This window comes from Anopheles nili, chromosome 2 (genome assembly GCF_943737925.1).
Source record: "Anopheles nili chromosome 2, idAnoNiliSN_F5_01, whole genome shotgun sequence".
NCBI lineage: Eukaryota > Metazoa > Arthropoda > Insecta > Diptera > Culicidae > Anopheles > Anopheles nili.
The window spans coordinates 399,210-422,673 of NC_071291.1; the positions used below are offsets into that span (position 1 = coordinate 399,210).

Consider the following 23,464-nt stretch of genomic DNA (forward strand, 5'->3'; position numbering starts at 1 on the left):
TCTGATGGAATAGCGTTGCAAAAACAAAACAAACAAGTTTTTGTTGAATTATAGCTGTGCCATTGTTTATCTGCGGGAATACTACAGCACACCTCTAATAATGTCGGCTGAATGGTAAGACGCTAGATAGTCTGAAATGATTTGATTTGACAAAGTTTTTGTGGCTTCTGTGATTGCATAGGGTTTGTGTGCAGCGTCAGCAAGATGAGTGCCGTCGTTATCTCGATCAGTTCAAAGTTCTAGACCATCCTTTAAAGCAGACAACGATAACGGTAAGATGGGATTCAGATTGACGTAGACATGGTTGTTGCACTCTTTGATCATGGTAATCCTCACCTTAGGTGCTAGAAAGTCGAGGAACACGGAGTAAGCCAACTACCGCAATGGATGCAAACGGAACACTGAAAGCTAGCAATACTTCAACTGCTTCTCTGACGGTCGCAGCGCTGTCCCTCGATCCGCTCAACATAGCCTTCGATGGGTCCGATCCATTAAGCCAGTTCGCAAAGCAGCAGACGACTTCGTTGGGCAAAGATCCGCTCTCGCGTATGGCAGCGGAGCAGGAAGTCACTTTATCAAATGAAAAAGCAGAACAAACGCATTCCAGTAAACCGAGGGAACCCAGGAATTTGCTTGAGCTGACTCTTATCGAACCGTGGGGACCGCGCAGGGCTGCTATCCTGAGTAAATATACCACCTCAGAAAAGCTATCGATCGTGACAAGCTTTCTGTCGGGTGGTGAAACTATAAAACCTCAGACGACAATGTCGGAGAAGGTCAAATATCGGCTGGAACAGCTGGATGACTTTGACGAAAGTTCCGTGCGCCAAATGTTAGACCTGTCACAACAAGAATATGTTTTAAAAATCGAGCAGCTGAACCATGAGCTTGTTCAAGCCTGGAATCAGGATCAGCGTGTAAAAGCGCTCAAGATTGCGATTCAATGCTCAAAACTGCTATCCGACACGTCCGTTATCCAGTTTTACCCGTCGAAGTTTGTCCTCATCACCGACATTCTCGACATTTTTGGTCGACTAGTGTACGAACGACTGCGTACGAAAGCTGAACAAGTACAGCCGGTAGGGACTCCGGCGTGTCTGTCGGAAAACTTTACTCCCGAAATGGTTTCAGAATCTGCAAGGGAAACCTGTCAGAATTGGTTTTACAAGATTGCTTCAATTCGAGAGCTGTTGCCTCGCTTATACGTAGAAATAGCGATCCTGCGCTGTTACAGTTTTTTAGCCCGAGACGAATTTAGCCTAGCACTTGGAAGGCTTACAAAGCTTATCCGAGGAATCGGTGATCCACTAGTAGCAATCTACGCCCGGTGTTACTTGTGTCGCGCGGGTATGAGCCTTACCCTCGATCAGACGTACCTTCGTGAGAATCTCGACGATATTTTAATGACCTATCATACCATATTCAACGGAGCAATCCGCTCCGAAATCGCCCGTCATCGTATCACTCTGAATGGGTACATATCGCTGTATCTACCCGCTCTGGATTGGATAGTTCAAGGCGTGATCATCCTGGCCACCGACAGCCAGTTGGATGATATTCTGCAGCGCTGTAAGGAGAAGAAATATCCTGCCCTACTACTGTACTCAATGTTGCAGTCATCTCGGCCCGAGTTTATCGCTTCACGTGCGACGTATTTTGTTCAAATTCTTTCATCCGTTTCAATGGAAGGCTTTTCGAGAGGACAATTGCTACGTCTACTGGGAGGCATACTTAGTCACACACCACCACCGTGCGAGCAGAGAATGGATGTGCTTTTGAATGCCACAAAAACCATCACCTCCATGACCAACATCGACGAGTATGTGCAGTGTGCAGAAATGTGGGCTCAGTACACAAGCCAGTTCTTCGGGGTACGATCGGTATCAAAACTATACCACAACACACCAAATTTACCGAATGAGTATGGCGTTTGTCTGATTGTTCCCTTTTGCTACATCTTTTTGCCAGCTGAATGAAATCGACGGATTCATAGCAACTGTGCTTCGCCAGCTGACTCCTAATCGGATCTACGAGCAACATTATCATGAGCTCCAAATGATAGTGGATAAAGTCGTCTCCAACGCACAGGATATTCATGGAGTACTAGCATTGGTAAGCTGCACGACGGTAGAAACAGCTACCGACACTGGGCAAGTGAACTACTCTCTAAATCTCTCGTATGTTTATAGGAACATTTTCTACCTTTGTTAGATCTTTTCCAAAAGGAATCTATTAAGATAACAGTATGTAAGAACATTCTCGTTTGCTACCGAAATGCGACTCATAGCGATACGTCAATTATCAGTGATCCGGTCGTTACAAATGCTCTAATGCACATCAGCAGAGTATTGAATGATTCCGTCAAGTAAATTTAAAGACATAAATTCGCAAATCAAATGAAGCAATATTTTGTTAATTCGTTTCATTCCCATTTTCCATCGGTTTCACAGTGCACTTACCGGCGAGGATGAACGCAGACAGATTAGTAGCTTAATTTGTCATTTCGTTCGGAAGGTGGATTTTGGCCGAGACTTTGAGCAACAGCTTGCGTTTTACGTCGAAGCACGGGCGGTACTTTCCAACCTCGATTCAGCACTGTCGATGCTAATACATTCTGTGAATCGTTTGGCTACGAGCACCCGTCGCATTGTGAAAGGGCAACATACACAAAAAACGGCAGCATTTGTTAAAGCATGTGCTGCGTATTGTTTCATAACAATCCCTTCCATCATTGACGTCCAGATGCGGATGGATCTATACATGCAGTCGGGGCAGGTTGCGCTTCTTAATGTTTGCTTGCAGCACGCCGATTCATGTTTCGAGGCAGCGCTCAACCTAATTCCTAGCGTGCCTCGCACGGTGGAGGTAGATGGGAAGATTCATTCGACTGAAGGATATGTGCAAACCTTTGCTGTCAATTTTCTCTCCACATTAGTCATTGTTCCGGTAGGTTATTGTGATGTGAAAACAATTCAAAAACAATTTTTGCTTATTCCATACACCACCTATACTGCACAGGACAATCCAACACAAGGAGTGTTGTACTTGTTACGCTTACTCCTCGATGTTGTGCCAAAGTTCCCGTCCGAGCCGGCGTCGGCAATGGTCTCCAACATCTATCTGCATATTCTCGATTTCCTGTCCGTAGCGGCACAAGAAGTATATCCATACCACATCGCGAATGTTATCTCCAATGACGAACTCTACGGCTCCGATCCGAAGTTTATCGCTGAGGTAAATGCGCTCTGTAACACGGTATGCGATACTCTGCTACAGCATCTAAAACTGCTGCTCGAGTCGAAAGCACTGCGCTCTCAATCCCAGCTATCTTTGGATTTGTTCGTTAAAATAATTACCGGGGCAGATCTGTCGGTTGAAAAAATGTTCAACCTTGCCTACAACTTATGGAGTTTGGCAGTAAAAAATCAGATGGAAATCGAACCTAAGCAATTGGTAAGTGTTCATGTGTTTTAATAAATGGGGTAGCAGAAAGTGTAGAAGTATCTTGACAGCGTGATCCTTATGTTCTGGTCCAGCTTATTATTTGCAACTTAAAAGCGCAACTTTACTATCCAAATTTCTATCGACCCAAATGTGATCCTTTTTCAAGATTAAATTTAATTAATTTCTCTTTAACAAAAGATTAGAAATTCTTTAACGTTGCATTTTGTCCTTTTTTGCAGCAAATAGTTTTAGCTTACACGGAACATCTGGTAACAGTCACACAGGTGGAAACTCAAAGACAATGCCTGTTAATGCTACTGGCTAAAATGAAAGCTCGACTTTAAAATTTGTCGAAAATTGTTTGGCTTCCTGGAGTGCTATTTTAAATTATTGTTAAATGAGTTTTTTTAATCATTTTGGAAATAAAAATACTGATGATACACAGTAACATAGTAATAGAGAAATAATGCGAAAATCAGAAGAAAATATTATTGAATTACAAAAGTAAAATTACTGCTTCTACCCTTTAATAATTTTCATTATTTGCAAACGATGCAAATGGGAATCAATCATTCGTGTTTGGAGAAACTGGTAGGAAAACGTTAAATTTTGTTCCCATATTGGTTTTCTTGCGATGATAAAAAGTACGTTTCAGTGATCAAACATAATACCAGAGCTCGAAATTGTGGCCCTTTACATGATTTAAATGTTTTGGCTATTTTTAAAACTCCAGTACTCTCGCTTCTAAGACATGGACACGGTCCAAAGCTGACAAAATCCTATTAGCCACGTGTCGGTCGAGTAAAGCACCCGTTCCACGTTATCTCTGGTATACCACACACACTCACCAGCCAGCTCATTCAAAGGGACAAAAGCTTCTAATGCACGCCCCCGATGCAGGCAGCTGCACTTCCCTGCAGGTCTTCGTAAGGTGCAAAACTGTGCGGTTCCCTTCCTCCCTTGGATGCATCTAAATCAAAAGGCTCTTCACTAGTTACTACTAGAATTGTTTATTTTCATTTTCTTCTTCCTTTTCTTATATTTAACTGCGTTGGTTTTGTGTTTCATTGTTTGCTCTCTGTTTAGAGTAATTAGCCTTTCTATTCTTCTTCTATCGATTGCTCCGAAATTAGCTGTTCTTGTGTACTCTTGCTTTTTGTTTGCCATATGAAATAACAACTCATGCTCTATTTACTGTCCAGAAGTATTTTTCTTCTATTTCGTTGTGAATAATTTAAAATTTTACTGCTTGCAAGATGCATAGCCGATACTCTTCATAATGCACTCCACGACCGGATTTTAATTTTTAATCAATAATACTTTTTTAACTGTAATTGAGATGATACGCACACTTTTATTGCAATGCTTTCCTTATTACCGGAGTTTAATTGGTGGAAATTGGTGATAATTTCCCTAGGCTGCTATAGAATGCATATTTACGATGAATAAGCGATAACGGGATGTTGTTCATAATCGGCAATTGCCACTTGTTCCTCATGTGTAAAATATAGGAAAAACAGGAGATGAATTAATCATTTCTTTTTTTACTATGCCGTATGCTACATATGCCTTACGACGATATTTTGTCATATCTAGTCCGAGAGTCAAAGTAGCACACCAGGACAATCATGGAAAACGGATCAATTTTCTAGGAAATCAATCTTTTAAGTTGGCCAAAGGATATACATATTTAAGTATATGTACATTAGGCAACTTTAATAACATCCAGCAAATTTTATCAATTTTCTTGCAATTCTTTTTCGCAACACCAGCACATTGTAACGCCAAAGGAAGTTTGATCTACTTTTTCCTGAACACATTTATCCGTCAGCGTCGAGAATATCGAGTTATATGTTAGAAAAATAACACAATTATCATCATTTCATGTTTTTCACTAATGTTACGAGATGTTTTAAAATTGGAATTTAGAAGCCCGCGTCCAAAACAGATGTCAGAAAAACCGGTAAACCGTAAATGCAGACCGCTCTGCTGCCAATAGGATAGTTACCTATTGCTGCAACACTGATGGAACATGTACAATCACCCAATTCGCACGTACAAGACTCAACTAGTTGCGTGATTTGTATTACTACTCCTGCGAATACATCACATGTTCCACATTGCTTCGGCCAGTGTTAACTTATTAATAAACCCATCTCATGACTTGATCTCCCGCACCGAGCTTGAGTACTCAAAGTACAGCTCGATTCGCCACAATTCCATCCAATTGTTGTATGTTTGCAATTACTGCCGCGGTTTGTTGATGCATCGTGTTCGTTCCGACATTAGGTATTTATAGTTAATTCTTTATTTTAGTATATATTGACAAAAACAATACACATTCATTCAATGGATTCGCTTGATGATTTTTCGTCACATCTTCCGTTTCCCATCCCAATGCTAATCCTTCATTTACTTTAGTGTAACCAAACGCTCAGTTTGGTTTACGCTTGATTATTCGTAAGTTGCAAGCCGGGAGTTTTATTACTAGCCCTGCTGTCGTCACTGTCTGCTATGTAATGAACCTCGATCCCTCGCTTCCAGAAGTGCCTATACACCCTTTCGTCCTGTTTAAGCTAGCTTGTTTGTAAAGGGCAGGTTACCAGCGGTACTTAATTTCAAAATCAGTATGGAGTAAATATGTTTGAGCTATGCAAGCACGTGCGCACGTAATTTTCAAATTACAATCTAACTCAAATAATCGGCGCAAAGTAGTAAATAGATACCAAACAAACCACTTTCACTACAGTGAGTACCAGCAGCCAATGAAGAATATGCCAACAATTTCCTTCCTGTGCGCCTCACTAGCCATGAAAATAACGTGGTTAACGACAACTGGGTGGGTTTGTGCCCTGCGTTACACTGCGTTTTGTTTGTATTCTTCGTCTCCTAATCCGAAATAATTTGCTTACTGCGCCGCAGGGAACAAAGTAAAGCTTCGTGAAGCATGAAATAGTAACACCAGTAAAACTTATGCACTACTTAGAATAACGTAGTTTAATAACGTTTTCCATAGAGGTGCAGTAATTAAAGCAAACTGGGTAATTGCTGCACACGCTGTTGCGCTCATGCGAGGTGATAATGATGGATTCATTGTTTCATTTCTGCATACACTGCAGGCACACAGCACACAGGACGTCGTACTAATGACCGTGGCTACCATTGCTCTAAGGAACGAATAATGATGCCCACGCGGAAGAAGACGGCGACGAGGACGACAACAGAGCAGGGTGGTGCTACTGTGCTGCTTGCGGTAGTTGCGATTGATGTAGTTGTTGATGACGATGGAGTAGAAGTGGACTTGCTTGTTTTGCTACGATGAAATACGAAATATTTTTCTTTTATCTATACTATGAGAATGCAGGGGAGCTACTAATCGTCTTTAACTATACGTGTACAGAACGATCAATCTAGTACACAACACATGAAGGAAATGCATACAAAATTCATGTCACTTTATGGTAGTGATTCAGGGAAATGAAGGAGGACAAAAGAAGGACGAGAAAGTGAACCTTAAGTATGTTCTTTCTGAATCTTCAAAATCTACATAAACGGCACATCATGAATTGTGTTGTTACGGATCTTGTTCGATTTTGCTGTGAGTTTTTTCTTACATTTTGCGCGCTCTGCCCCTCTCTACATAGGAAACTTTCCTTCGGTGTGATATTCTACATAATCATTGTTTTGCGCTTCTTGCATGCTTTCATGTTCGCATTGTTGTTATTTAAGAGATAATTCGCTTTTCACGCGTGTGTATGTGTGTAGTATTTTTATGAATAAATGATGTTTTAGCTTTCATTTCATTTGCATTATTACTTCTGATGACCCTACACAATGTAACCGCCGCCTCCGTTTTAGTTCCGCTTCTTTCCCTCCATGAATCTTACGTAGGTCCTGCTGGTTGATCGCTAATCTTTCCCTTTCTCTCTCTCTCTCTCTCTCTCTCTTTCTCTGTCTTCTCTGGAAATGTTGGTTTTGCTGGCGTAGTTGAATTTCATTTCGATTACTGGAGTGGTGGTGGCTCATTTTCTTGAAATTCTCTTCTTTTATTTCATCCTTTTTGCTCTATGTCTGTGTTTTGTGTATATTTTCTTATGTTTATTTTCTTATTTCGTAATGCTTATCTCTTATCTTCCTTTTTAATTAATAAAATAAACTCACACATAAAACGAGACGCGCCCAAATTACGACACGTCTTGGTCTTCGACATCCTGGATTTGTTCCTTTTGTTCACCTTCGCCTGCAAATGATTGAAAAGCGAAACGAAATGATTAGACTAGTTTTTGGACAAGTATGAATAATGACTCTTACCATCACCCTGCATGTCGGATGTCCATAGGGTGAGGTTGTCTCGAAGCAACTGCATGATTAGCGTTGAATCTTTGTAGCTTTCTTCGCTCAGAGTATCCAGTTCGGCAATAGCATCGTCGAATGCGGCTTTCGCTAGGCGGCAGGCACGATCCGGAGAGTTCAGAATTTCATAGTAAAATACCTGTTTATGAGAAAAAATTAGGATCGAAAAATTCTCTTCCAACACCTATCCTTCTACAAAAAGGGGTGGGGATTGAAAGTGCTATATTGGATATTACTTACTGAGAAGTTCAAAGCCAATCCCAATCGGATTGGGTGCGTTGGTGGAAGGTCAGTCATAGCGATATCACTGGCGGCCTTGTACGCAACGAGTGAATTTTCGGCGGCATCCTTACGATCTCCACCAGTGGCAAATTCGGCCAAATAGCGATGATAATCACCCTTCATTTTATAATAAAACACCTTACTCTCACCAGTCGTTGCGCACGGGATAAGGTGCTTGTCAAGCACCTCGAGAATATCGGAACATATATCGCGCAATTCCTTCTCCACCTGCGAGCGGTAGTTCTTAATCATTTCAAGTTTTTCTTCGACGCCCTACACGATAAAAAGGAAATAGACAACTTTATACATACTACTAAAACGCCGTCCGACGTCATCAACCAAAAAATACGTTACCTTATTCTCTTCTTTTTGCTCTATCGAAGAAATTATCCGCCAGGACGCACGGCGTGCACCAATGACATTTTTGTAGGCCACCGATAAAAGATTTCTTTCTTCCACTGTTAGCTCAACGTCCATTGAGGCAACCTTTTTCATGGCCTCAACCATTTCTAAAATAAAAATAAATAAAGAAATAAAATGTATCAGCAAAACTCAAAAAATGGATCACCACATATTGACGATGAAAAGGTTAACGATGATAGAGAGGAATAATAGTAGATTATGATTCTTATGTGACGATCTGTTAGGACACTATAGCAGAGTACAACTCGCGCTTATTGCACTTTCTGTATTAACAACTTCTTATAAATTGTTTGATTACATTTAAAACAAGTTACTGCTAAATAAACTACAATGAATAAATGATCCCCTTGAATAGTATCCTGCTCAACTCGCATAACTACAGCTCACCTCTGCAATTTTACTACGAATTGTCAGAATTCGTGTATTCAAACAGAACTCGTGTAGAGGACAACAAGATCTTTATTCACTGACACTTTTTGTTGCACATGCATGTACCAAACGCTTGTGTTACGCAATGGAATGGATTGGTGAGAGAAAAAAAAATATATATCTCATTTGCCTTATTATTTTTTAAGGAACGGCCAGGCTCGTATTGAGATCTCATTTGCTTTAAAAATGACAAATTATTCCGGATAATGGAAGTATAAAAAAAAACTAGAAAATCGTACAAGTCCTTCGCAATGACCAACTGTTGTACAAATCAAAAATCTCATAATAAAATTCAAAGATGCTTCATGGAAAGATACATCAATATTTGTTAATTTCTTCATTTTTTCAAAGCGTCAATGCAATTTTAATAGTATACGTGGACTATTATTTAGCTTTTATATAACATAGACAAGATATAGATGCTATTTGCCTACGTTGGTAATTAAATAACATTTAAAGAAAAAAATGATTTTTGACTACAAATTTTCAAACTAGATTCAATACAGCCCCCAATTGCGTCACTATTGCTCTAACATTTTATCTGCATGTAGCACCCCATCCATTCAGATAGCAATTGTCATAAAATAAAAACTCCTTTGCAATGAAAAAGAAAAGTCCTAATCAATCTTTTCAATTTCCAATTACGTTGATAATGCCAATGATTCTCAACATATCACATTGTACACTACAGAAATCTTGATACATTTTCAGAAATAATAAAATAACATTAAGATGCTGATTTGTTGAATTGAAAAAAAATAAAACAAAAATTAATCGAAAAGTTAACACTTGTCTCATGAGATATGCGACTACTGGGCTAATTGAACTGTATAAGATTTCTATGCAAAAGTCTAGTTTTTTTATTAACAAAAATAAACCCTCGATTAACACGAATGATGATAAACACCGATTCAAATTACAATTCACAATCATTCTAGGTTAGGGGACACCGAGTAGCACATACAATAACAATTGGAATTCCGTTCCTCTTTATTAGAGAAAAAATCAAATTACATTGCATGTACCCAATGAAGTAGTCATGTGGAACGTCTGTTAGTATATTGAGCAGAGCATTCATGATCCAAGGCTATGTACAACAATCGTAACAAAATCGACAACTCCCGGCAGCCTCTAACTACAAATACATGTTTGTGAATATAATCATTGAAGGATCAGAATTGTACCGAATGATGCAAACGCACCCCGGACGTGCTATTGCATTTTCAAGCATTCAAATTTTATCCATTAATAGAATATGTATAACGCATTTTGCTTTTCATCCGTTCAATGAGCACTCCAACTCTTATACCCAAATACCTGATTTTGATGGAAAATATATGCAAAAAATTCACACCCACATATCGAGATAAGTCGATATTGATATTGGAATGGTTAAAATATGTAAATATAAATTATCTACAAAAAAATTTTCTTTGAAAAAGATAACCATACAAATTACTTAATAACATTATTGTTTTAGTCAATTGCTTGATTTTAATCTTCAACTAGATAACTTTGTTAGACTGCAGACAAAAAAACAAATCACATACCGTGAATATACCCTAAACGTAACTAATTGTACGAACACTTCTCAAATATCAAGACTAAAAAAACATCGACTCTTTGGTCAATCGAGAGGTTTATCAAAACCTTCAGTTTAACGAAACACGGCCGGCCATGCGTTAGATGATAAAAAATGAACTATAGAACAGCATCTCTATATTACATACATATTTAGTTCGTTAACGATAATTTCAGTAGAGAAATAATCGCCAAATTGAATCGTATAATGAGTTATTGTTTCAAAAAAAAATCGTCTGACTCTTTTGAACAATACGGCGGCTAACAAACATTCTAAATAGAAGAAAAAAGTTTTTAGATCTACTGTTGGATATAAACTAAATTAAAGTCACAACGCCAATTTGACATGCGACAACTACTAATTATTCATATAATTTCTTAATAAAGAGAAATATACTTTCTCATATTAAATCTTCCCTCCCCAACAAAAAAGCACACGTTTGGGGAGGATCTGGAAAAAAGACCTGCGCAATGAAGCAGATGGTCTGGTTCCACCCGCACACATCCTCGCCATTACCTGACACTACTACTTTGGTTCTTCTTTGCTGAACAGCGACAACACCGTCGATCGTACGAATCGCGCATGTGAAGTGCATATACATGCCAATGGTGTGATGCGTCATACTAAACGTTACATTGGACAGAATAGTGAAATAGAAAAATGCCGATTTTTGTCGCATCTAAAATAATACCACGAAATACACCACTTCTGTTATTGTAATACGCTAGCACATGAAAGTATTTGAAGTACAAATTAACAACAAGCAGAAAAAAAGTATTTAAGGGAAAAAATACTACAATGGCATCAACAGGGTGGAAGGCGGCGCCTTACGGCGAATTGAAAAGCACCTGACACATGTTCCAGTCACACTCCGGATGATGGTGTTGGTTTATAAACTTACACACTTCGCATCCAAGAGAATGTGTACGCATGTGGGAGAGCATGGATATTGGCCAACCCACGGATTATCGGTCAATTTTGTAAAATGCACACTAGTTGCAAAACAAAATATACTAATTTACGACCCATTACAGGTATGGCAAAAGATCCTGCACCGTTATAATCATCCCGATTCAAAGATCAGCGAAGAATGCTTTTGCAGCACCAAAGCAAATATCGAATAGGATCCAGAAACAATCGTGCGAATTTTATTTGTGGTGGTGGCATTCATCAGCAAGTTCAATTTAACATTGATGGTTGCACATCTACTATCGCAGTGGCCGCCTCCAATCACTGGCGTTCATCAATGCGACGGAGTATTTGCCAGCAAGGCCTGCATATGTGGTTGTATGCGTGAATATAGTCTCTCAATATTCGATTCTTCCTTACCGGTAATAAGCTGAAAAACAGCTCATTTCGTATAGAATAGCAATTATCATCTATTATATAGCTAATTGAGATCATATAGCTAGAATAATATTCTACCATACGATAAATTCATAATAAATAAATATATATATATATATATATATATATATATATATATATATATATATATATATATATATATATATATATATATATATATATATATATATATATATATATATATATATATACAGAGAGAGAGAGCGAGAGAAAGACCGAAAAGCAAACACTAATATATGACTTAGTAACAGATGACGAATAATTTACTAAAAAAATAGTCTGTAACTCCATGTTATACATAATCTCTGATAGCGGGCAGGAGTTGGTGTTCACAGCACGGTTACCTTTCATCGATTTTTCTGCTACCCACAACTACATCTTATGCTCATTTTTATGTCAACCTTTCCGGCGCTCTCCATCATTTTATTCCGGATACTCATGTTGCATACATACAACCTCAACTCCAACTCAGTCGTCACATTTCCCTCCAAGCCTACCGCGACTCTTCCATTTCCATTCTGCTTACTCAATTCGACTAACAAGTACGTGTGTCGCTTCTAGCTGCTTTTTTTCTTCTCAACATTCCCGCGCATACTCTTTTCCAAGACATCATTCTCGTCCCTCATAGCCACCATTCCTATCCTTTCGTCTTGCGCTTCCACTATTATACCTCTCTCAATGTACGGAGAATTCTTCCCGAAACAACCAACGTCTCTTCATTCTCTTATTCATTCCTATATTACCAAGCTTTCTACCCACTACCCACACTTCATGCCATGAGCTCATCGCACAGGAGCAACGCGCGACTATATGAGACTCACACTCACGCACATAAGGCAGCGTCGCTGCTGCATGGACAGACCAGCATTTTCGTCCGTTCTCTCACCACGCGAGAAATGGAGAGCATTTACGCTCTCTCAGAAATGGAACGATCAATTCCTGTTTCATAGCACACTTAGCCAACGAAACGACACTTCAATGAAAAGTCGGATAAAAAATGACACCATCTTGCTGTTTCTAAATGCAATGCAACAATATATAGCAGCTATAAGTTATTACAACGTAAAACATCCGGTATTTCACTAAGAGAGAAAATTGCGAGCGGCGTGTCCGGTAGAGCTGTGGCGGCGGCAGATTTGGCAACTCACACACATACATATACGGCAGACGACTCATCGCCACTTTGTCTCGGTGAAAGAGCAACGATGGCTTTGCGAAAAAGAAAAAAAACTACGTTCTACTGCTTGAAAAGCAAAAACTTCCGATTTATCTAGCAAAACCGCGAATCGGGTATTGCTGATGATGCTAAACCATGCTACGAATTTCTAGATCACCCAAAGCCGGACTCCTCCCAGTATGCGGCATTTAAGAGCGCGATAGTAGTATGAACAAAAGAAGCCTACACCCTAACCTATTGAAGGAAAAGTATTTCAATTTCTACTTACCATCGTACCGTTCGGCCTGCTCGGCCAGCTTAGCCTTGTAAATGTTATTTTCGCGTTCCGACATTTTGTAGTTTTAAAGAAACTCGGCTCTTAGGTCCAGTAACCTTCCTTTCGGTTCTTCGAATCGCGCACGAATATGACGACGGACGCACGCACGCCTAGACCTTCTTCTTTCTCTATACGAAAATTTTCTGTCAATTTTTTGCACCAGTGTCGCCTTTGGTTTGCTGCCGAACTGATAGCATCCGCGAGTGAGCGTGGCTTTCCCTACCAACAGCAGCCCATGCGGTTCAGCGCTATGACGTCACGGTTGTGCTTCGGTAGGCATCTTTAGCGTGTGCAAGAGCGAGTAACCGCCGAGTTTGATTGAGCGATTTGAGAATTTTAAAAAATAACGATTCTTTTACGTTCTGACAGCATTTGCGTTGAGCTAGGTCGATCATTGTTTGACTTTATTCTCTTTTCATTTTTATGACGTCGTTGCTGCCAAGCATGCCGCCAATGAAAAAAGGAGAAAACCTGATACACTTCATTCTACCAATGAGCAAATTCGTATTTCAGATCTGGGCGGAAATAGGCAGCCTTCGCTGGAAACTCATGCTGTGACTTGTTGCCGTTAGATGGTGCATTATAAATGTATTCCAGTAACAAAAGCTATTTTATTAATCGCAACTCTTAACCCAGTCAGCCCGGGATAAGGCTCTCAGCGGCTGATGGGCGGAAATGCCTTTCAACTCACAAATTATTATACAAATCTAAATACGACCAGGCCGTTCTGAAATAAATAACAAATCGCAACTCTTAAACAAATATTAAATCTTTTCCTCTTTATACCTATTTAAACATTTTAAATTTTAAACAAAGTAAATTTAAAATAATCTTTCTACAGGACTTGTTTTTTATTATTGCTACGTTTGTTTGAAGTTAGCAATATGCATTTAATATTGCACTTGTTATGCAAGCAATATGTAGTCCTGTAGCATGTCATATGTTTAAACTAGTTTTCAATCAACACTTAAATTAGAAAGTATTCAAAAACAAATTATATCATTTACTCTTGTTAGTATTATTTGAACAAATCATCAATATACATATATAAATGCAATTAAGCATAAGTTATTAAACAATGAAAAGATTCATAGTGTAATTGCGAAAAAAGAGGTTTTATCACTCTTTTATTGAATTTCCAATGACGCATTTCATTACGCTATGTCAGAGAGCTTATGTCAATGCTGGTGATAGTTTGTTTTGGTCGTCATTGATTTTATCTCAAAATACTGAAGATAATTACTGTTAATTCCATACATTGCTTAGCTATTGTAGTCCGGCTTTGGAACAGAACTACGGCAGATCAGCAGATCGAAATTGTTCGGGCATAATATAATTTATTTCTTAAAATGAGATATGGACAGCTTGTTATGGGTCCTGCGGGAAGCGGCAAAGTAAGATGATATCCTTTTATCAAAATAGAACAACTATTTTATTTGTTTGTAATAATACATAAACGTAATTTTTCTTTGTTGAAAATTTAGTCAACCTATTGTGCTACTATGCAAAGGCATGGTTTCGACGATAAGCGAATGATAAAAGTAGTCAACCTTGACCCTGCGGCAGAACATTTTGATTACCAGCCTTATTTGGACATCCGGGATCTAATTCAGCTAGAAGACGCTATGGAGGACGAAGAGCTTCGTTACGGTCCGAACGGAGGTCTCATATTTTGTATTGAGTATCTCATTGAACACTCTGATTGGTTGCGTGACCAACTGTGTGGCGTCGGTTCTGATGACGAGGACGACGCTACCGGCATCGACGATCCAGACGACGATTATGTGCTTTTCGACATGCCTGGCCAACTTGAATTGTATACTCACCTGAAAGCCGGTAATTCGTTGGCGCGATTACTTGAAACATGGAATTTCCGCCTTTGTTCTGTGTTTCTTGTCGACTCACAGTTTATGATCGATGGCTCAAAATTTTTATCCGGTACAATGGCTGCTTTAAGCGTCATGGCAAACATGGAATTACCCCATGTTAATATACTTAGCAAAATGGATTTATTGAGCAAAGGGTGTCGCGGACAGATGGACAAATATCTCGATCCTGATCCTCATGCATTACTAGGAGAGGTGACCAATGATTCGGCATGGGGACGCAAATATCGTAAACTATCAGAAACTATTGGTTTGCTAATAGAAGATTTTAGTTTGGTTCGATTCACTCCACTTAACATCAACGACGACGAGAATGTGGCCGATCTATTGCTGATGATCGACAATGTCATTCAATACGGTGAAGATGCTGATGTAAAGGTGCGGGATTTTGACCCACCGGAGCCGGACGATGTGGAACCCGAGGAAAAGTTATATCTAAATGAATAAGCAAACATCATTTCCACTTCGTATTTATATTTAAGATGCAGTTCAATAAATTTAATTGTTTAGGATTATTTACATGGATTTTGACTGAGTGTATAGTGTTCCTCATCTATGGCCCTCACACTTTACGCAATAAGAAAATGGACAACTTCTCATAATTGCCGACGATAATCTATTTACCACCGTTGTCGTCGTTATCGTTTTTATTATCCTTCGTATTTGGTTTCGAGGACGTTGGCGTCGCCGTATTTGAGGGCTGTATTGGTTCATCGCTACTGCCATCGTTACCCCGTACTACGGTGGACGAAAATTTCGATGAAGCATTTAAATTAGTGCTCGTGTCGTCTACACTGTCATTTCCTGTGCTCGTTTCATCGGGCTTGCTTTCGAGTGAAAAAGGGGGAATACGACAGTCGAACATATGGCCATCTTCGCGTTCCATCCGAAAGGTTCCCCACATGTGACCACTCGGTGCTTGCAAACTCACGTGCGAGCTATACTGAAACGCGGGTAAACGCGGGCTTAGAATTGGTTCCTGACCAACTACACCTCGCCCGCGTACTGTTTCGAGCGTTCCAGACAATGAGAATATTCTCCAATGTCGTTCCCGCAATTGAACGCTTAGTTCCCCCAAATTTTCTAGCCGTATGCAGTATCGCCACTAAAAGAGAACAACAAAAAACACACAAGCATGTACACACTTTTCAGCGAGACTTTCCGGTCCATCAGTATTGTTAGATTGAAAATAAATTGTCCTTACCCAATATACCGAGGCTGCGGGAGTTTCTCTGCAACCCATGTAGAACGGTATGACCGTGACGCGAATACCTTCCGTCGTTTCCTTGTGTACATCAGACAGCTCCAACCAGGGATGATTTTTTTTCTGCCATGCGCGCAAAGTTTCTTGCGCTGCAAACGGCGGGTCTTTGTCAGTTTGATGAGCTAAAAATTTGTCAAACAACTCGTGCTGCAACGGATGATGCTCTTCGGAACTGTACGGTAATATGTCCTCATGGGCAACGTAATCCAGCCCCGGGATTGCGTACAAACTGCGGCTGGATTCCTGATTTCCTAGGAACGTTACGGCTTCGGTTTGAGCACGGATGTAGGGACAGTCGCGTTGATCGATCAACACCTGGTAGAATGTGTGCGTTTTCTTTTGAACTTCTTTGCTAGTGTTGGCGGGGCTGTCGGATGTGGCTGCATTTGCTGGAGCACTACCACTTTCCAGTTGGTGTCCCTTGGTGTGATGGTTCGGCAAATCACGATCGTACACTCTAGCAAGCCAGGGAAAAAGAATTACACCGCGGTATCCGAACACACGATGCAGAAAGAGCTGGCCAGTTTCGTATTTACCCTGCGCCTTAGGCAGTTCAAGCCGGCCCACCTCGGCCAATCTGAAACGTAAATAATTATATAACTTGAAATACGATGTTATAAAACAAGATTTAATGAATATCCAAACTGGGATTGTATTATGTTAACGCGACACTAACGGTAAACATTAGTTAAGTTTAGCCAATTTTGAAAGCGCGATAGGAGTCAATTGGCTTCATAACCAATTGCACATAGCTTACCGTGTATTGTGATAAACCGAAACAGAAAATAAGCGAACCACCAAATTGAATCCCACTGGACGGAAGCTGCACAGTGAGAGTGCTTTCGACATCAAAGGACTCATGATAATGCGGACGTTACTGCCTGCTGCTCACGCTGAGAGGTGTCGTAGTGTTGTCGCGTGAAAACTTTCCGTGCCCGACCGCAGATTTCTGTTAGTGAAACTTAATAATATAGTTATAACTATCGCTAATCCAGAAGATTTACATCACAAAATTGGACAAACGTCAAAAGTTGCTGGGGAATCTGTTTATCTATTTGCACGTTTTCAGCAAATGTCGTAAGTGCTGACTACTTAGACACCGGTTGTCATTTCCAAAGAGTTTGATACAATTCGAGGGAATATATTGCCCCAGATATTATTCTCACGATGTATCCTTGGATGTTTAAATTCGAGTTTTGCGCATAACTATGCTCCTCTAATTGTACATTTTACTTAGAGAGAAAGAAGCAATTTTCGTTCATTGAAGATTTCTCCGTTTCTAATTGCTGTGGGCGTAGCGCACAACTGAGTATGTATGTACCTTGGCTCATGCCAAACTTTTTTCTTACCTTACTGTATCTACATCGCTGTAGAGCGTTGTTTTTGGAGTAGAAAATACAAAACGTCTCATTTTCCTGCAACGATGGCTTTAAAAACGTACGGTGATAAACCGATCAGTTTTCAAGTAGAAGAAAATGGCGAATATTACTGCGTTGGATCTGAGGTAACTAAAGGAAGCATTAGCACTATCCGATTACCTTCTTGTTGCAACTATAGCAATGTTTTCCGGTATGCTTATTTTAGGTCGGAAACTATTTGCGCCTCTTCAGGGGAAGTTTGTATAAAAAGTACCCCGGCATGTCCCGACGATTGTTGACGAATGAAGAACGTAAACGACTGCTTGATTCCGGCATTAGTAATCATCTTTTGTCCAGCTCCGTTTCGTTACTAAAGGCGACGGAAGTACAGGATGTGCTAGATGGAAATGACGAGAAATATAAGGCCGTATCGGTGCATACATCCGAGCCTCCTGCACCAAGGGAAAGCAAATCTAGCAAGAAGCAACCACCATGGGTGCCGACAATGCCCAATTCGAGCCATCTGGACGCGGTTCCGCAAGCGACACCAATCAATCGGAACCGCGTGTATAACAAGAAAGTGCGCACATTTCCGATGTGTTTTGATGATACTGATCCGACGCTGAACGTAGAAAATGCATCGCAAACTGAAATTCTAGTGCCGATTCGTTTAGATATGGAAATTGAAGGTCAAAAACTGCGTGACACATTCACCTGGAATCGGAACGAATCCATGATCACACCGGAGCAATTTGCTGAAGTGCTATGTGACGATTTGGATCTCAATCCTACTCCGTTTGTGCCAGCAATTTCAGCCGCCATTCGACAGCAGATTGAAGCGTATCCGAATGAGCCGGTCCTATTGGAGGAAGGGTCCGATCAACGGGTTTTGGTTAAACTTAACATACATGTTGGCAACACTTCACTGGTAGACCAAGTCGAATGGGACATGGCTGAGAAGGAGAATAACCCTGAGGATTTCGCTATCAAGCTCTGTGCTGAGCTTGGACTCGGTGGCGAGTTTGTTACTGCTATTTCCTATTCGATTCGTGGCCAGTTGTCTTGGCATCAACGAACGTATGCGTATAGCGAAACTCCGCTCGCTACGGTAGAGGTACCTTTTCGAACTCCTAGTGAGGCCGATCAATGGGCTCCATTTCTCGAGACGCTTACCGATGCAGAGATGGAAAAGAAGATTCGAGACCAGGATCGTAACACTCGACGTATGCGCAGATTAGCTAACACATTTACATAAATTTCATTTTATAGACTATCAGTCGATGTTTTTCTGCTATTAGTTTTAAAACATAGTCATACACTACCACTTTTAAAAATTGTAATTTAATGACTACTATTATTCGTAAATATCATGAATATAAACTAGAATAAATGCTGTCATTTAATAAATAAAATTATATTTGATCGTGCTCAGATTCATCACTGCAAGCTCCTTGTTCGTCCGTATATTGCGTACGTAACATACGAATGATGTCGACTGCAGTAAAGGATTCATCGATATTAGTCAACAATTCGTTAAATTGTTCCATTTTAACAGCCGGTAATATAGTTCCAGTCCCTGATTCCATTCGCTCATCCACCGACCAACGGAGTGAGGACCTACTTAAATCATCAATTTTACCTGAGAAGAAAAAATTATTAATTTTTACAGCATTCCTTTCATATAAAAAAAAGTCTTACATGTCATGACTTTGTTAGATACAATCGAAGACTCTTGGTCGGATTGTATCGGTTCCAGAACTTCAGACATGAAAAACGTATCGTTTGCATCGTCTTTACATTCGTGTTCTTGTTCATCTGGACGTTAAAGTTAATCGAGTTAATCACGTGGGAACGTAGTTCTATACTACAAAACTCACCTGTGGCATTGTTTAACAAGAAGATAGAGTCGTATTGTATGGGATTTAAAAGCCTTCCGGGGTTGTGCTGTGGAAATTGTTCGTATTCAATGTGCTTTGCCGATTCCCTTCTGCCTATACCTAAAAAAATCCGGATTGCATTAAACACTTAACGGCATTGAACAATGTTTGCAGTTTTATACTTACTCTGTTGAGGTGGTATTGTTGTTTTCTCTCGTATCAGTTGATTACTATCTTTTTCAACAAAACAACTATTTTCTTTTTTTCGTTGTTGGAGCTCAAGTACTCTAGACGCATGTTCAGTTCCTTTGGCACAAGGAAAGCTCGGATCAGCATCATCGTGCAACGACGCATCAATATCCTTTGTATTACTCTCCGGTAATGCACACGTTACTACAGTATACGAAACGTTGTTTTCAGTTATATGATAGCTGATATTTGACTCTGCAGGTGCGTGCTTTCTGTTTCCCTTTGTGCATTGGACGCCTATCACATCACTTGCTTTGTTGAATTGGCTGATTAGTGGATCGTTAGCTAGTGGAGCACTTTGCACAGTACCATGTAGTGCACAGGAATGCAGCTGGTTGATAAACGCTGTATTCGGTTTTGTTGAGATGATGGTCGATAAACTGGATGTCTCTGTTACAGTTGCTACTACGTCCTTGCTTTTGGAATGTGCTTTCACTTGAGATATTCTTTCTTTTGGCGTAACGATATCTTTGTGCTTCGAATTGATAGCACGAGTAGGAGTACATTCGTTAGAATGTAGGACGGTCAACGAATCACGATCTTTGTTAGAAGTTGTACCATCACCGTCGTATTGTTGTTCACTTTCAAAAGCTACATCATCAATATTTAACATCATCAGGAGCATGGTCCAATGGAAAATCTTTCGAAAGCGCTCAACAAATAATGCCATTGATTGGTCGTATAGAATTTCATCAAATTTGTTGAGTTTCTTATTTTTCGGATCAATTGTAAAATGTTTCGTTAGACCATAACACGCATTTAAGCAAACGCCCCGTAAACCAAGCACTGTGTTGTAGTTCGGAGGAATGCGACATGCAAACGCCGTCCGATCTCTCGTGACAAGTTCCCATGATTGCACATTTTTGATCAGAACTGGCCAATTTAATGAGACCTGCAAAACTGCACGCATAGCTGTTTCGTCAATTACGCTCAGCGCATATGTATTTGGCTGAAGTTTTGTGTCGGTACGAAATCCTTCCAAGAGATGTAATAATATTTTCGTTCCTTTAAAGACGTGTTTTTGTCGGGATTCAACAACAGTCAACTTATAGCCAAATTTGTACCGAAAGCAAAATTTCATTTGTTCGTATAATCCCCATTCGATAGCAGAAGATTTAAACGATTCGAAAAAGTTTGCCGACACGCCAAGCTTGCGAACTATTTTTGGAGCGCTTTTAATATCAACGATCGTTTTTATCCAATTTTTGTCAGTCACCTTAGAAGACAGCTTTTTCTTTTCCCTTCTCGGTACATTTTCCAACGTGGCATTGGGATGTTTTTCCAAAAATTTCTCTATCGTATAGTACCTAGTGCGGCAGCTCAAACGGGAATGATTCCCTAGATGTTTGGCACAATCGGCCCAGGAAATCCGTTGCGGACCTTCCTCGGTGAGATTTTGCGCGATATATCCCATTAATCTTCGGTCCTCTTCAAGACTCCAACCTACGTGCGTGTTAACAAACTGCAGTGTGTTTTTGTATCTAGACCAAACCTGCTTCGTTGTTCTCCCCGGTAGGAGTTCATCTGGAAAAAACTTAAAGTCATCCCCATACTGCTGCACGTACGCAGTAATAACACAGTCCTCTTCGGCTGTAAATTTAGCACCTCTAAGAGGGCGCAACAGAGTGTACTTGTAGCGATGGTACACCTGCACCTTGTTCCGATAAGGCATGCGTTCTACAATTTTGTTCCAAATAATGTTATTTCCGACACGGTTTTCTTCTGTAAGTTTTAACAGCAGCTCGTCTTCCTCCGCAGTCCAAGGCATTTTCTTGGTCTGAGACAATTCCGAATAATTTGTCTGATAGTGTACAAAGCACTGGTATTCCGATCGTTGTCCAACAGATTGCGCTATAAGATCCCAACGTTGACATTTATGTGTTCTAGCGGCTGCAACTAACTTTTCTTCTTCGTCCGTTCTCCACATGGTCTTTCTCAAGCTGGGCATGAGATAATTATTCCACATACCTTCGCATGAACTAGCCGTATGACGTCCATGGATGACTGTGTTCGATATTTTCATCCAGTCCACCGTAAACTGCTGACGGCCATACTTACCATCATCATACGCTTTTGCCATACACCAGATTTGTTGCAAAGATAGCCCTTTTAATGTCGTTCTGTCTTTTATGATCGCCGCCATTCTGGTGGAGTCGTTGCACATTTTCATTTGTAAGTCACTTTCTCGTTGCAAGAACTCGGCCGCTTGGCTCCAGACAGCTTTCTGTAGAGACTGTTTGTCTCTGCTTGTCCACAACGTTTCGGTGGATTCAAACATATCCAGCGGAAAAAATTCTTTCTTCACGTTTTTACGATATAAATAATCCTCGTTATGAGGTCCCGGGTATAGCTCGTGATCCTTGAAAAACGGTTGTCCGCAAATGTAACCGGGATGACGAGGTTGTCGAAGAAGTCGACATTTTTGTGGTGTCAGGTTATTTCGAATATTATCGAGGTTTTTTTCAACATCTCGTAGATGATTTTTGCATCGGAAAAGCATTCCTTCCAGTTCCACACGAAGCATAATAAGCTTTGTTTTATAATGTTGATTAAGCCTGATTGCGTTTGTCGCCGTGATGTCGACATGCTCCCGGATAATGTCTTCTACCTCTGCGGTGTGGTTCACGTGGATTGTTGTGCGGTATTCCTGCCAGAACGAGTAAATCATCAGCAACATTAAATCATTTTATTGAATCTGAACGGCTCCTCGTTTCCGTTTACCTCATTCCAGACACTATCACTTTCTGCTTCTGACTCTGTGTACTCTGTGTAGGAAGAAGACTCATAGTCTGAGCTTAAGCTGGACATTACAACGCGAATTCGCGAAATAAGTTGCAATTTTAAGATATATAATGCTAATTGTATTGTTTAGGATGGGATAACTTTTTTGCACGCGTATGATACAGTATTCCGGCCGCTTCCTATATTATCTGTGAACTGAGCCTTCCTATATTATCCGTGATTTGAAGAAATAGTCCTCCACCTCAATTAGACTGACAACCATTCATCCTATACTGCGTATGTTTCCTTTTGTTGTTGATAGGTGATCTGTTTTGTTGATTATTTGTGTCCAGTGACAATCAACACGAAGCTAGTGACTATCAACAATCACGTGCGTAGTAGTTTATGTTCCAGCGTCCAAGTCTTGAGCGATATACTGCTTAGCGATAGGTTGTGGTGGGCGACTGAGCAAATACCAAAATGCTCATAAACTGACTGGTTTTAATTTGTTAACTATTTGTCTACGATAACGTATTACAAGCTATACGCAGCATACCACGTGTAGCTGGGTGAATGAACAAATGAATACAATTCGCGCCACCGATCGAATTGAGCCTATGAGTGAACATAAAATGAATGCATGAATGCAGGTGCATCGCGAACGACGGGACACTTCCTTACCCCTCCTATAACGAAAAGCACACAGCACCAGCAATCGAACAAATAATCGCGGTC

At 40.2% G+C, this 23,464-nt stretch overlaps 6 protein-coding genes and 1 long non-coding RNA gene across 12 annotated transcripts; 3 read left to right on the plus strand and 4 right to left on the minus strand.

The window, feature by feature from the left end:
* The first annotated feature begins 100 nt into the window (after positions 1–100).
* LOC128720021 (VPS35 endosomal protein sorting factor-like) lies at positions 101–3,822 on the plus strand. The gene is made up of 8 exons (XM_053813666.1): positions 101–114; positions 182–272; positions 342–1,871; positions 1,969–2,112; positions 2,190–2,365; positions 2,451–2,946; positions 3,019–3,453; positions 3,684–3,822. The coding sequence occupies exons 1-8, from the start codon at positions 101–103 to the stop codon at positions 3,786–3,788; spliced, it is 2,991 nt and encodes a 996-aa protein (XP_053669641.1). The 3' UTR covers positions 3,789–3,822.
* A 144-nt stretch (positions 3,823–3,966) lies between these two features.
* On the minus strand, positions 3,967–13,492 carry LOC128732280 (14-3-3 protein epsilon). 6 transcript variants are annotated; one of them, XM_053825463.1, is made up of 6 exons: positions 13,327–13,492; positions 8,434–8,588; positions 8,038–8,352; positions 7,756–7,936; positions 7,606–7,684; positions 3,967–6,757 (listed from the first exon to the last, which is right to left on the minus strand). In XM_053825463.1, the coding sequence occupies exons 1-5, from the start codon at positions 13,388–13,390 to the stop codon at positions 7,629–7,631; spliced, it is 771 nt and encodes a 256-aa protein (XP_053681438.1). In that variant the 5' UTR covers positions 13,391–13,492; the 3' UTR covers positions 3,967–6,757; positions 7,606–7,628. The 6 variants fall into 6 exon arrangements, with proteins under 6 accessions (XP_053681438.1, XP_053681441.1, XP_053681440.1 ...); XM_053825466.1 differs by lacking the exon at positions 3,967–6,757 and having other exon boundaries at positions 6,768–7,678; positions 7,750–7,936; XM_053825465.1 differs by lacking the exon at positions 3,967–6,757 and having other exon boundaries at positions 6,768–7,684; positions 7,750–7,936.
* Positions 13,493–14,664: 1,172 nt separating this feature from the next.
* Positions 14,665–15,775, plus strand: LOC128730617 (GPN-loop GTPase 3). Its single transcript, XM_053823691.1, has 2 exons — positions 14,665–14,768; positions 14,859–15,775. The coding sequence occupies exons 1-2, from the start codon at positions 14,724–14,726 to the stop codon at positions 15,705–15,707; spliced, it is 894 nt and encodes a 297-aa protein (XP_053679666.1). The 5' UTR covers positions 14,665–14,723; the 3' UTR covers positions 15,708–15,775.
* Positions 15,744–17,385, minus strand: LOC128730616 (polymerase delta-interacting protein 2). The gene is made up of 3 exons (XM_053823690.1): positions 17,282–17,385; positions 16,465–17,101; positions 15,744–16,365 (listed from the first exon to the last, which is right to left on the minus strand). Exons 1-3 carry the CDS (start codon positions 17,383–17,385, stop codon positions 15,877–15,879), a joined length of 1,230 nt encoding a protein of 409 aa, XP_053679665.1. The 3' UTR covers positions 15,744–15,876.
* A 562-nt stretch (positions 17,386–17,947) lies between these two features.
* Positions 17,948–19,137, plus strand: LOC128720526 (SWI/SNF-related matrix-associated actin-dependent regulator of chromatin subfamily B member 1). The gene is made up of 2 exons (XM_053814200.1): positions 17,948–18,028; positions 18,109–19,137. The coding sequence occupies exons 1-2, from the start codon at positions 17,948–17,950 to the stop codon at positions 19,135–19,137; spliced, it is 1,110 nt and encodes a 369-aa protein (XP_053670175.1).
* Positions 19,138–19,281: 144 nt separating this feature from the next.
* LOC128721286 (uncharacterized) lies at positions 19,282–19,841 on the minus strand. The gene is made up of 3 exons (XR_008410775.1): positions 19,760–19,841; positions 19,581–19,697; positions 19,282–19,521 (listed from the first exon to the last, which is right to left on the minus strand). It is a non-coding gene; the product is annotated as an uncharacterized LOC128721286 (long non-coding RNA).
* Positions 19,842–19,873: 32 nt separating this feature from the next.
* On the minus strand, positions 19,874–22,816 carry LOC128721093 (snRNA-activating protein complex subunit 4). Its single transcript, XM_053814810.1, has 3 exons — positions 22,730–22,816; positions 20,406–22,655; positions 19,874–19,879 (listed from the first exon to the last, which is right to left on the minus strand). Exons 1-3 carry the CDS (start codon positions 22,814–22,816, stop codon positions 19,874–19,876), a joined length of 2,343 nt encoding a protein of 780 aa, XP_053670785.1.
* Between the last annotated feature and the right edge of the window lie 648 nt (positions 22,817–23,464).

What these genes read in the sequence shown, in the direction of transcription:
- LOC128720021 (XM_053813666.1), top strand. An exon ending in TTCATGGAGTACTAGCATTG is followed by an intron (nt 2,113 to 2,189) that starts GTAAGCTGCACG and finishes GTATGTTTATAG; the next exon opens with GAACATTTTCTACCTTTGTT. An exon ending in CCACATTAGTCATTGTTCCG is followed by an intron (nt 2,947 to 3,018) that starts GTAGGTTATTGT and finishes TATACTGCACAG; the next exon opens with GACAATCCAACACAAGGAGT.
- LOC128732280 (XM_053825464.1), bottom strand. Translation starts at nt 13,390, where the DNA reads ATGTCGGAACGCGAAAATAACATTTACAAGGCTAAGCTGGCCGAGCAG. An exon ending in AGCAAAAAGAAGAGAATAAG is followed by an intron (nt 8,353 to 8,433) that starts GTAACGTATTTT and finishes TTTATCGTGTAG; the next exon opens with GGCGTCGAAGAAAAACTTGA. An exon ending in GCAGGGTGATGGTAAGAGTC is followed by an intron (nt 7,694 to 7,746) that starts ATTATTCATACT and finishes TCGCTTTTCAAT; the next exon opens with CATTTGCAGGCGAAGGTGAA.
- LOC128730617 (XM_053823691.1), top strand. Translation starts at nt 14,724, where the DNA reads ATGAGATATGGACAGCTTGTTATGGGTCCTGCGGGAAGCGGCAAA. An exon ending in GTCCTGCGGGAAGCGGCAAA is followed by an intron (nt 14,769 to 14,858) that starts GTAAGATGATAT and finishes TTGAAAATTTAG; the next exon opens with TCAACCTATTGTGCTACTAT.
- LOC128730616 (XM_053823690.1), bottom strand. Translation starts at nt 17,385, where the DNA reads ATGAGTCCTTTGATGTCGAAAGCACTCTCACTGTGCAGCTTCCGTCCA. An exon ending in TCGGTTTATCACAATACACG is followed by an intron (nt 17,102 to 17,281) that starts GTAAGCTATGTG and finishes TTTACGTTTCAG; the next exon opens with ATTGGCCGAGGTGGGCCGGC. An exon ending in CCGCAGCCTCGGTATATTGG is followed by an intron (nt 16,366 to 16,464) that starts GTAAGGACAATT and finishes GTTCTCTTTTAG; the next exon opens with TGGCGATACTGCATACGGCT.
- LOC128720526 (XM_053814200.1), top strand. Translation starts at nt 17,948, where the DNA reads ATGGCTTTAAAAACGTACGGTGATAAACCGATCAGTTTTCAAGTAGAA. An exon ending in ATTACTGCGTTGGATCTGAG is followed by an intron (nt 18,029 to 18,108) that starts GTAACTAAAGGA and finishes TGCTTATTTTAG; the next exon opens with GTCGGAAACTATTTGCGCCT.
- LOC128721093 (XM_053814810.1), bottom strand. Translation starts at nt 22,816, where the DNA reads ATGTCCAGCTTAAGCTCAGACTATGAGTCTTCTTCCTACACAGAGTAC. An exon ending in GTGATAGTGTCTGGAATGAG is followed by an intron (nt 22,656 to 22,729) that starts GTAAACGGAAAC and finishes TCGTTCTGGCAG; the next exon opens with GAATACCGCACAACAATCCA.